The 12,436-nt window shown below is 42.0% G+C and overlaps 1 protein-coding gene across 1 annotated transcript in view; it reads right to left on the bottom strand.

Annotated features, from left to right (window-relative positions):
* Nucleotides 1–12,436, bottom strand: part of LOC124803426 (cytochrome P450 4g1-like) — a 126,996-nt gene that overhangs the window by 21,433 nt on the left and 93,127 nt on the right. Inside the window, exon 5 of the mRNA XM_047264609.1 lies at nucleotides 50–250. Coding sequence (XP_047120565.1) covers nucleotides 50–250 — 201 coding nt within the window. The remainder of the gene's footprint in view (nucleotides 1–49; nucleotides 251–12,436) is intronic.

Genomic DNA, 12,436 nt, shown 5'->3' with positions numbered 1-12,436 from the left:
AAATTTTCGCAAGGAAAGAATCATTAAAATTAACTGAATCCACGACTACCTTCAGAATGGCATCGATGACTTTAAGCTGTGCAAGATCTGCCATGGTGACGTGTCGTAAGTAGTCGCCCCCAGTTCCGAAGCAGTCGTCCAGCTCACGCTGCGCCAGTTCTTGCCACTCTGGGTGGAGTCCGAGCAGAGTCAGTGAGTAGCCCATAGTGCTGGTAATGGTCTCGACGCCAACCGTCGCCATTGTCGCTGCCTGAGAGGAGAAAAAGCTGTGAGAATTCACACCATCACACATGTCACAGAGCAAAGTTACAGACCAGCAGTTACTCTTCTACTTCATATAACACATACTAGGTTACTCAGCTCATTTGTTTGTATTAGATCGAGGAACAAGAAGTGCTCAATTTCGTATTGTAGAGTGTGACAGTGACTGTGTGAGGAGGAAAATTTGTTTAGCAAAGTAGTCTTCTTTTGCTGCTGTTTGCCTCACAATGCGACCCATAAAATACTTATGATAACAGCGGAAGGATTCCACTTTCTCGAATGAAAGGGGTAACGCAGCACTTTTTCTTTTAAATCGCCAGCTGATCTCTGAAACATTTTCTACTTGGCTGTAAAAAGATCTATTTAATTATGCTGAAATCTGCTTACTGAATGTAGATCATTCTTGGAGAGCGATTTGTGTATTTTTATCACTGTTGTTATTGACGTATGGGCTATGCAAACCTTCTAATACAGATCCTGTTGAGTTTATGGACTTCGAGCTCTGTAATCCGTGCTATATTTCATCTTCCTTTGTACAGTTTGTTAGACAATTCTAAGACAAAAAAGGAGTCACCAAGAGGTAGTTATACAAATTGGCCACAAATTGATATTCATACAGGTATCGAGGGCAAATGCAGAATTGTAAATTTTGGCAGCCGATGGATGAAGGTGGGATGCTGCAGCGCAGTTTCACAGCGCAGCTGGAAAGGATAGTAAACAATGCACATGGCCATAGCAGGGTGTCAATTCTGGGCGAATTTCATTCCGTGTACTCAGTTGGATAGTAGCTACGCCTCGCAGACAGACCCGTGAATAATACATGCTGATGTCACCATGTGAGGGAGGACATCAGAATTTGCCTCGATATCCCTAAGGAGGACATCTAGCAACTATAGCAACGAGTGCCAAGCCGAATGCCTGTTCTAAATCCTCGCACAAACGAAAAAATGGCTGACATCGAAATAAGTGTCCAAGGAATAGAAAAGCAACTGGAATCACTCAACAGAGAAAAGTCCACTGGACCTGATGGGATACCAATTCCATTCTACACATAGTACGCGAAAGAACTTGCCCCCCTTCTAACAGCCGTGTACCGAAAGTCTCTACAGGAACGGAAGGTACCAAACGATTGGAAAAGACCACAGGTAGTCCCAGTCTTCAAGAAGGGTCGTCGAGCAGATGCGCAAAACTATAGACCTATATCTCTGACGTCGATCTGTTGTAGAATTTTAGAACATGTTTTTTGCTCGCGTATCATGTCGTTTCTGGAAACCCAGAATCTACTCTGTAGGAATCAACATGGATACCGGAAACAGCGATCGTGTGAGACCCAGAAAATATTAGATACAGGCTCCCAGGTAGATGTCATTTTCCTTGACTTCCGGAAGGCGTTCGATACAGTTCCGCACTGTCGCCTGATAAACAAAGTAAGAGCCTACGGAATACCAGACCAGCTGTGTGGCTGGATTGAAGAGTTTGTAGCAAACAGAACACAGCATGTTGTTCTCAATGGAGAGACGTCTACAGACGTTAAAGTAACCTCTGGCGAGCCACAGGGGAGTGTTATGGGACCATTGCTTTTCACAATATATATAAATGACCTAGTAGATAGCGTCGGAATTTCCATGCGGCTTTTTGCGGATGATTCTGTAGTATACAGAGAAGTTGCAGCATTAGAAAATTGTAGTGAAATGCAGGAAGATCTGCAGCGGATAGGCATTTGGTGCAGGGAGTGGCAACTGACCCTTTACATAGAAAAATGTAATGTATTGCGAATACATAGAAAGAAGGATCCTTTATTGTATGATTATATGATAGCGGAACAAACACTGGTAGCAGTTACTTCTGTAAAATATCTGGGAGTGTGCGTGGGGAACGAATTGAAGTGGAATGATCATATAAAATTAATTGTTGGTAAGGCGGGTAACAGGTCGAGACTCATTGGGAGAGTCCTTAGAAAATGTAGTCCATCAACAAAGGAGGTGGCTTACAAAACACTCGTTCGACCTATACTTGAGTATTGCTCATCAGTGTGGGATCTGTACCAGATTGGGTTGACGGAGGAGATAGAGAAGATCCAAAGAAGAGCGGTGCGTTTCGTCACAGGGTTATTTGGTAAAGGCCGGTTCCCACTAGAGCGCGGCAGCACGGCGTGCGGCATCGGCAGCGGCAAGCATTTTCCGCTTTGACGTGGCTTGCGGAATTGGCGTTCCCACCTGGAAGCGGCAGACGCTAGCGGTAGCCAATGACGGACAGCCACTGAGGTACGGGGTGGGACCCACCGAAACGCCCGGTGTGTTTGAATAGCTACATTTTACACCTACATGAAGGAAAGACGAAGTTGGGTGAAGGCATACCAATTTTTTCATTTTCTGTACAATGTACTCTTTCACACATTTCATTATTCATGTTTTCTCATTTCAACATAAACAGATTTCATGACTACCGTTCATGATTGTTCACTATCTCCTAACACATTGAAACAATGTATGATAAAAGAGATTATTCAGATAGCTAAGCGAGACAAAAATTTAAAATGTGATACGGTAGCAGGTACACGAAAACAGTAAGAACACAAAGGCTTGGGGGAAGGGATGAAAGTGGAAGCCACCTGATAGAATTTCGCACAGAGCATAATGTAATCATCGCCAGCACCTTGCTTAAGAATCATGAAAGAATAATATATTTTTGGAATAAAGTTTTCGAAACCAGATTTTAAATTATAAGACAGTTCCTGCTGCAGACGCAAACCTACAATAATTTATTGGTTATGAGCTGCGGTTTACAACTAAAGAGACAGTAAATGGTAGCAAATTAAGGAAATGGAACTTGAATAAGTCAAGACCCACAGTTTTTCGATAACCTTAAAGATACCATAATGCAACGATTGACAGAAACAGAGGAAGGAATCCGCTAGAATACGAATGGATATCCTTGAGAAAAGAAGTGGTGAATGCAGCAGAGTATGTGAACGGGAAGAAGGTACAGTAGAAATCGTTAGATAAAACGTGATATTAAATTTGACACGAGGGAAAAACATAAAAATGTAGCAAATAAAGTAGGCCATCGGAAATAGAAATATCTAAACATGAAGTTAACAGAAAGTCCAAAATTGCAATGCGATTTTGCTCTTGGAAAACATAGGGGAATGAAAATGAGAAAGAACAAAGAAAACTTTGCTCAAAGGAGAAGCAACTCAATTGGCAAAGCCAGAACTAAGCATATGAGAGAAGGCTAGAAAGTGGAAGAAATATGTAGAGAGGAGAGGGGGAGGGGTTGTACAAACTAAAATAAGCACAATGTTAGATTCCTGTGAGATGTCTGAACATGCAAGGCAATACTGATCCTACCACTTAGCTAAGTAGACACACTGAATAACTGCGAAACTGTGTTTAAAGCTTTTGCATGTTTAGAGAAAGGTTTTTACAATCTTAATTAAAACATTCTTTGAAACTCTGGAGATGTCGTCGATAAAACACAGGGCCACAAGATTATCTACAACTTGTGCAGAAACAAAACTGCATTTCTAAGACTTCAATGACTTGAAAGGGAAGCAGTGATTGAGAAGGCAGAAGTAGAGAGGATATAAAATGAAGACTGTGAATAGCAACAAAAGCGTTCTGAAAAAGAAAATTTGTTCACATCGAATATAAATTCTAATGACTGGGTACTATTTTACAAAGGTATTTGTGTGGAGTGCGGTATTTGTGTGGAGTGCAGCCTTGTATGTAAGTGAAACGTGGGCGATGAGCAGTTCTGTCAAGAAGACAATGGATGCTTTCGAAATGTGGTGATCAATAAGAATGCTGAAGATTAGATATGAGGATCGTGTAACTAAAGAAGAGGAACGGAATTAAATAGAGGAGGAAGAGGAAATTATGGCACAACTTTGACTACAAGAGGGATAAGATGACAGGACATATTATGAGGCGTCAAAGAGTGAGGACAAAGGGATTGGGTGATAGTATTCTAATAATAATCATCTGTTGAAATGCTATTCTACTATTTCATCTATTAATGTAAGCAGTGAATTTACTCTTCCATGCACTCCTCCACAAAACATTTAAACCAAAACTGAAATTAACTGAACACCAAATCTTTCAACCACTGTCTGACAACTACTGCATTCACTTTCAACTTTCTATAACTGCCACTGGCTAGCCACACACACATACAGATATAAGGAGAACAGAAATAAACAAACATTAGTTTTCAGCATATAATTCTTTAGGTTGGCAACATGTACATAAACAAACCAAACAGGAAGGGACATGAGGTGAACACACTGTAGTTACAACTTCATATCAGTGTTTTCGGTAAAATGTCTACAGCTATTGACAGAAGAAAACAGAGCGAACACGAAAATGTGGTTCAAATGGCTCTGAGCACTATGCAACTTAACTTCTGAGTTCATCAGTCGCCTAGAACTTCGAACTAATTAAACCTAAGAACATCACACACATCCATGCCCGAGGCAGGATTCGAACCTGCGACCATAGCGGTCGCTCGGTTCCAGACTGTAGCGCGTAGAACCGCACGGCCACTCCGGCCGGCACGAAAATGTGCTTACGTTCCATAATATATGTTTCAGTTCAACCTCCAGCATGTGACCAGGTGAGGGAAACACAGATGTCCGCCAAAAACTCGATTCACTGTAAGTAATCAGTTATTCACATAAAAAAATATGTGAACAGTTTTATAATCTTCATGTATCACATATCAAAACAAAACTGAATCGTTTTAGATTCCACCGAAGATGCCTTAAAGTAAAAGGCGAAAAGCATCTTGAACCAATAGAGTACACTGGATAAAGAAAAAAACGTTACTTACCAAAGGAAATAATCAATAGCTGTAGATACTTAGCAAATTACATCTTATGACATACCAGCAAATTAGTTTCGGTTTAACTTCTCATTCCACATTCTATTAAGTGCCATTTAAAAAAATTCATCTATCCCTTCTGAAAAACTGTGGTTACTTTCATATCTTGGTAGATAAACAGATTTTGGATATTTATCATGCGACGAAATACGTGACTTTTTACAAGTTATCGTTTGCAAAAAAACGCGTTTCGATTTCTTGAACCGTTTACGAAATTTGCGGTTGATACAACCACATGGTTTACGACGAGCAGGACGAAATATTGGTCGCGTCGCGAGCGATCCGCGCGCGATCACCGCATAGCCCGTCCGCCGACATATCATTCAATATCTCGAGAACGGTGATAGCTATCGTTCTGCTCTCAGCTTTAAAAACAATTTCGATATGTTGACTAAATTTCATACGCAATAATGTATTACCTAAAATGAACTGTACGCAAAGTCCACGCAATGCGTTTTTACCTCTGCACACTCATTAAAATTTCGTGTAAAGGTTTACGTAAATGCGATACAGCAAGTAACCACGACGAATAACGAAAAGAAATTCGGTCCTTTATCGAGAGAAGATATCAGGCTGTAACATGCCCAAGAATCAAATTTTTCTACCGAATAGTTTCCTTGGAATCGGATGATAAGTATTTCATAGCTGCCGCCGCGTCCGCGCCAGCGCTTCGGCGGAAGTTCGTGTGGCCCGGGGTGCCGTACCTGACGTCACGCTCAGTGCGTTCTGTGATTGGCGGCGCGCACCCGGAGTGCGGCACGCGGCAGCGGAAGCGGTTCGACATGGTCAAACCGCGACGCAGAGCCCGCCGCGCCTTGCCGCTGACGCCGTTTCCATGGCAACCACGCCGCTGACGCGCGGTTTTGACGCGCGGCAGCCCTAGTGGGAACCGGCCTTAAGGCCGGTTCCCACTAGAGCGCGGCAGCGCGTCGTGCGGCAGCGGCAGCGGCAAGCGTTTTCCGCTTTGACGCGGCGGCTCGCGGAATTGGCGTTCCCATCTGGAAGCGGCAGACACTAGCGGTAGCCAATAACGGACAGCCACTGAGGTACGGGGCAGGACCCACTGAAACGCGCGGTGCGTTTGATTAGCTATATCTTACACCTACATGAAGGAAAGACGAAGTTGGGTGAAGACATACCAATTTTTCATTTTCTGTACAATGTACTCATTCACATATTTCATTATTCATGTTTTCTCATTTCACCATAAACAGATTTCATGACTACCGTTCACGATTGTTCACTATCTCCTAACACATTGAAACAATGTACGACAAAAGAGATTATTCAGATAGTTAAGCGAGACAAAAATTTAAAATGTGATACGGTAGCAGGTACACGAAAACAGTAAGAACACAAAGACTAGGTGGAAGGGATGAAAGTGGAAGCCACCCGATAGAATTTCCCAAAGAGCATAATGTAATCATCGCCAGCACATTGCTTAAGAATCACGAAAGAATAATATATATTTGGAACAGTTTTCGAAACCAGATTTTAAATTGTAAGGCATTTCCTGGTGCAGACGCAAACCTGACTGAAGACTGTCAATAGCAAGAAAAGCGTTCTGAAAAAGAAAATTTGTTCACACCGAATATAAATGCTAATGGTTGGATACTATTTTACAAAGGTATTTGTATGGAGTGCAGCCTCGTATGTAAGTGAAACGTGGACGATGAACACTTCTGTCAAGAAGACAATGGAAGCTTTCAAAACGTGGTGATTCATAAGAATGCTGAACTTTAGATACGAGGATTGTGTGACTAAAGAAGAGGTACGGAATTAAATAGAGGAGGAAGAGGAAATTACGGTACAACTTTGACGACAATAGGAGTTAGTTGACAGGGCGTATTGTGGGGCGTCAAAGAGTGAGGACAAAGGGGTTGGGTGATAGTATTCTGATAATAATCATCTGTTGAAATACTATTCTACTATTTTATCTATTAATGTATTGTGGGGCGTCAAAGAGTGAGGACAAAGGGGTTGGGTGATAGTATTCTGATAATAATCATCTGTTGAAATACTATTCTACTATTTTATCTATTAATGTAAGCAGTGAATTTACTCTTCCATGCACTCCTTAAAACATTTAAACCAAAACTGAAATCAGCTGAACACCAAATCTTTCAACCACTGTCTGACAACTACTGGATTCACTTTCAACTTTCTGTAACTATCACTGGCTAGGCACACACACATACAGATATAAGGAGAACAAAAATAAACAAACATTAGTTTTCAGCAAATAATTCTGCAGGTTGGCAACATGTACATAAACAAACCAGACAGGAAGGGACATGAGCTGAACACACTGTAGTTACGACTTTAAATCAGAGTTTTCGGTAAAACGTCTACTGCTAGTGACAGAAGAAAAAAGAGCGAACATGAAAATGTGCTTATGTTCCATAATCTAAGTTTTAGTTCAACCTCCAGCATGTGAGCCGGTGAGGGGAAACGTATATGTCCGCCAAAAGCTCAATTCACTGTAAGTAATCAGTCATTCACGTAAAACAAGATGTGAACTGTTTTATAATCTCCAAGTATCACAGATCAAAACAAAACTGAGTCATTCTAGATTCCACCGAAGATGCCTTAAAGTAAAAGGCGAAACGCGTCTTGAATCAGTAAAGTACACTGGATAAAGAAAAAAGAAAGGAAATAATCAATAGCTCTACATATTTAGTAAATTACATCTTATGACATACCAGCAAATTAGATTCGGTTTAACTTCTCATTCGACATGCTATTAATGCCATTTAAAAAAATTCATCTATCCCTTCTGAAAAACTGTAGTTACTTTCATATCTTGGTAGATAAACAGATTTAGGATATTTATCATGCGACGAAATACATGACTTTTCACAAGTTATCGTTTGAAAAAAAAAAAAAAATAAAAAAATAAAAAAAAAAAAAATAAAAAAAAATCGATTTCTTGAACCGTTTACGAAATTTGCGGTTGATACAACCACATGGTTTACGACGAGCAGGACGAAGTACCGGTCGCGTCGCCGAGCAGCCCCCGCGCGGTCACGGCATAGCCCGTCCGCCGACATATCAGACAATATCTCGAGAACGGTGATAGCTATCGATCTGCTCTCAGCTTTAAAAACAATTTCGATATGTTGACTAAATTTCATACGCAATAATGTATTACCTAAAATGAACTGTACGCAAAGTCCACGCAATGCGTTTTTACCTCTGCACACTCATTAAAATTTCGTGTAAAGGTTTACGTAAATGCGATACAGCAAGTAACCACGACGAATAACGAAAAGAAATTCGGTCCTTTATCGAGAGAAGATATCAGGCTGTAACATGCCCAAGAATCAAATTTTTCTACCGAATAGTTTCCTTGGAATCGGATGATAAGTATTTCATAGCTGCCGCCGCGTCCGCGCCAGCGGTTCGGCGAAACTTCGTGTGGCCCGGGAGTCCGTACCTGACGTCACGCTCAGCGCGTTCTGTGATTGGCGGCGCGCACCTGGAGCGCGGCACGCGGCAGCGGAAGCGGTTCGACATGGTCAAACCGCGACGCAGAGCCCGCCGCGCCTTGCCGCTGACGCCATTTCCATGGCAACCACGCCGCTGACGCGCCGTTTTGACGCGCGGCAGCCCTAGTGGGAACCGGCCTTTAAGCGTGATAGCGTTACGGAGATGTTTAGCAAACTAAAGTGGCAGACTCTGCAAGAGAGGCGCTGTGCATTGCGGTGTAGCTTGCTGTCCAGGTTTCGAGAGGGTGCGTTTCTGGATGAGGTATCGAATATATTGCTTCCCCCTACTTATACCTCCCGAGGAGATCACGAATGCACAATTAGAGAGATTCGAGCGCGCACGGAGGCTTTCCGGCAGTCGTTCTTCCCGCGAACCATACGCGACTTGAACAGAAAAGGGAGGTAATAACAGCGGCACGTAAAGTGCCCTCCGCCACACACCGTTGGGTGGGTGGCTTGCGGAGTACAAATGTAGATGTAGATGCATAAGGGCGAGAGATGAACCAATGCGTTACTGATCTGCTCATTTGTGAAGCTCTTTTTCTTGAACATATCATTCAGTTTTTCAGAAAATATAACCATTTGAAAAGTGAAGGTTTCAGAGACTTTACTGGTCTCATACAGATATGATTTTATAAGTGTAGACTGAAACGGAGAGCGAAAATTTGTGAGAAGGTCGGGAATCTATCTCAGGTTTCCTGCATACTACGCTGGTGCGGTAACTGCGAAGCCTCCTACGTACAGTGGTGCATACAACTGCACTGATTACCCTGACACGCCTGCCTCCTCAATCCAAATTGTCACTGCAGCCCCAGTCTACTTTAAATTCTCCCTTAGACACGAACAGAACTGCCGAGGCTCTCCATGTTCTAGAATAGCACCTCATCATCGAATGTAAATGGGGGATTTAGCCCCAAATACAGGAGCAACTACTTATACAAATGAAATGACACAATTTCAGAAAATTTACTTGTCTCATACAGATAGGATTTCATGTATATAGATTGGGGGGTTCGATCCCGGCCTTGGTAAAAATTTTCACTCACTGTTTCAGTCTATACACATAAAATCACATATAATCATCTGTTTGTCTGTACATGTACACAACATCTACCTTTTAGTCTTAAATTGTATGTATATGAACCCAAGTCCGCTGCTTCAATGTAATTCCCTTATCGCGATGAGCCCATTTCGGGAACAGGTGCTACTGTTCCAGTTATTCGTGACTTCCACATCACATTGGTGGATACTGCAGCTTGTGTTAAATTCCTGTCTGTGACTTTGTGATCTATGTTTTCAAAAACTTGTTGGTCCTTTTTAACAACAGTGGGTGCTGTCCAAGGTACGAGTATTTAGTTTGTATTTGTATATGAAGGAATTCCTGAGAGCAAATTTGTAATATGGAAGTCAAGAGTAATTAGACATAACTTGACGATGGCAACTTAAACTGAAACAGGCCTATTGCGGTAAGGAAATTAAAAATATTGTACACTTGGAAAGACGGCGTCGATTTTGATCAGATGACGGCATATGCGACCTGGGGGATAGTAGATGTACATATGTTGTTGTTGTTGTTGTTAATGTTGTTGTTGTCTTCAGTCGTGAGGCTGATTTGATGCAACTCTCCATGCTACTCTATCCTGTGCAAGCTTCTTCATCTCCTAGTATCTACTGCAACCTACGTCCTTCTGAATCTGTTTAGTGTATTCATTTCTTGGTCTCTCTCTATGATTTTTACCCTCCACGCTGCCCTCCAATACTAAATTGGTGATCCTTTGATGGCTCAGAACATGACCTACCAACCAATCCCTTCTCCTTGTCAAGTTGTGCCATAAACTCCTCTTCTCCTCAATTCTATTCAATACTTCCTCATTAGTTATGTGATCTACCCATCTAATCTTCAACATTCTTCTGTAGCACCACATTTCGAGAGCTTCTATTCTCTTCTTGTCTAAACTATTTATCGTCCATGTTTCACTTCCATACATGGCTACACTCCATAAAAATACTTTCAGAAACGACTTCCTGACACTTAAATCTATACTCGATGTTAACAAATTTCTCTTCTTCAGAAACGCTTCCTTGCCATTGCCAGTCTACATTTTATATCCTCTCTACTTCGACCATCATCAGTTATTTTGCTCCCTCAATAGTAAAACTCCTTTACTACTTTTAAGTGTCTCATTTCCTAATCTAATTCCCTCAGCATCACCTGACTTAATTCGACTACATCCATTATCCTCGTTTTGCTTATATCCTCCTTTCAAGACGCTGTCCATTCCGTTCAACTGCTCTTCCAAGTCCTTTGCTGTCTCTGACAGAATTACAATGTCATCGGCGAACCTCAAAGTTTTTATTTCTTCTCCATGGATTTTAATATCTACTCCGAATTTTTCTTTTGTTTCCTTTACTGCTTGCTCAATATACAGATTGAATAACATCGGGGAGAGGCTACAACCCTGTCTCACTCCCTTCCCAACCACTGCTTCCCTTTCATGCCCCTCGACTCTCACAACTGCCATCTGGTTTCTGTAAAAATTGTAAATAGTCTTTCGTTCCCTGTATTTTACCCCTGCCGCCTTCAGAATTTGAAAGAGAGTATTCCAGTCAACATTGTCAAAAGCTTTCTCTAAGTCTACAAATGCTAGAAACGTAGATTTGCCTTTCCTTAATCTTTCTTCTAAGACAAGTCGTAGGGTCAGTATTGCCTCACATGGTCCAATTTTTCTATGGAATCGAAACTGATCTTCCCCGAGGTCGGCTTCTGCCAGTTTTTCCATTCGTCTGTAAAGAATTCGCGTTAGTATTTTGCAGCTGTGACTTATTAAACTGATAGTTCGGCAATTTTCACATCTGTCAACACCTGCTTTCTTTGGGATTGGAATTATTATATTCTTCTTGAAGTCTGAGGGTTTATCGCCTGTCTCACACATGTTGCTCACCAGATGGTAGAGTTTTGTCAGGACTGGCTCTCCCAAGGCTATCAGTAGTTCTAATGGAATGTTGTCTACTTCCGGGGCCTTCTTTCAATGCTCTGTCAAACTCTTCACGCAGTATCATATCTCCCATTTCATCGTCATCTACATCCTCTTCCATTTCCATAATATTGTTCTCAAGTACATCGCCCTTGTATAGACCCTCTACATACTCCTTCCACCTTTCTGCTTTCCCTTCTTTGCTTAGAACTGGGTTTCGATCTGAGCTCTTGATATTCATACAAGCGGTTTTATTTTCTCCTTAGGTCTCTTTGATTTTCCTGTAGGCAGTATCTATCTTACCCCCTAGTGAGATAAGCCTCTACATTCTTACATTTGTCCTCCAGTCATCCCTGCTTAGACTTTTTGCACTTCCCGTCGATCTCATTTTTGAAACGTTTGTATCCATTTTTGTACAGATAACTGTTAGGAATAGCATAATGGGATAGCTACCACAGCGCCATTTGGTCTACCGTTTAATAGGGAATGCTCACAGCCAGTAGGCTCTGTGTGATGCAGACGTGTAAGCCAAGAAGGTAGCCATGCCACGGAGTCGCACTTGTACATCCCACAAGCAACTGAGTGATTTTGAACGAGGTCAAATTGCGGCATTCTGAGTGGTGGGATGTTCCTTTCGGAGACTTGCCGCACAAGTTGGGCATGCTGCATCAGTTGTGCAAAGTCGCTGGTATCAGCGATCGTGTGAACATCCTCACACCTACAGACGATATTCTGGGCGTCCACGCAGCTCACATGTCCATCAGGAAGGATCGCCGTATTGTAAGGGCGGCAGTGGCAGATCGTGCGCTACCACAGCTCAAACAAAGAGGC

The sequence above is a fragment of the Schistocerca piceifrons genome, chromosome 6, assembly GCF_021461385.2.
Source record: "Schistocerca piceifrons isolate TAMUIC-IGC-003096 chromosome 6, iqSchPice1.1, whole genome shotgun sequence".
Lineage (NCBI taxonomy): Eukaryota > Metazoa > Arthropoda > Insecta > Orthoptera > Acrididae > Schistocerca > Schistocerca piceifrons.
This window is presented reverse-complemented; position numbering and strand designations above follow the sequence as displayed.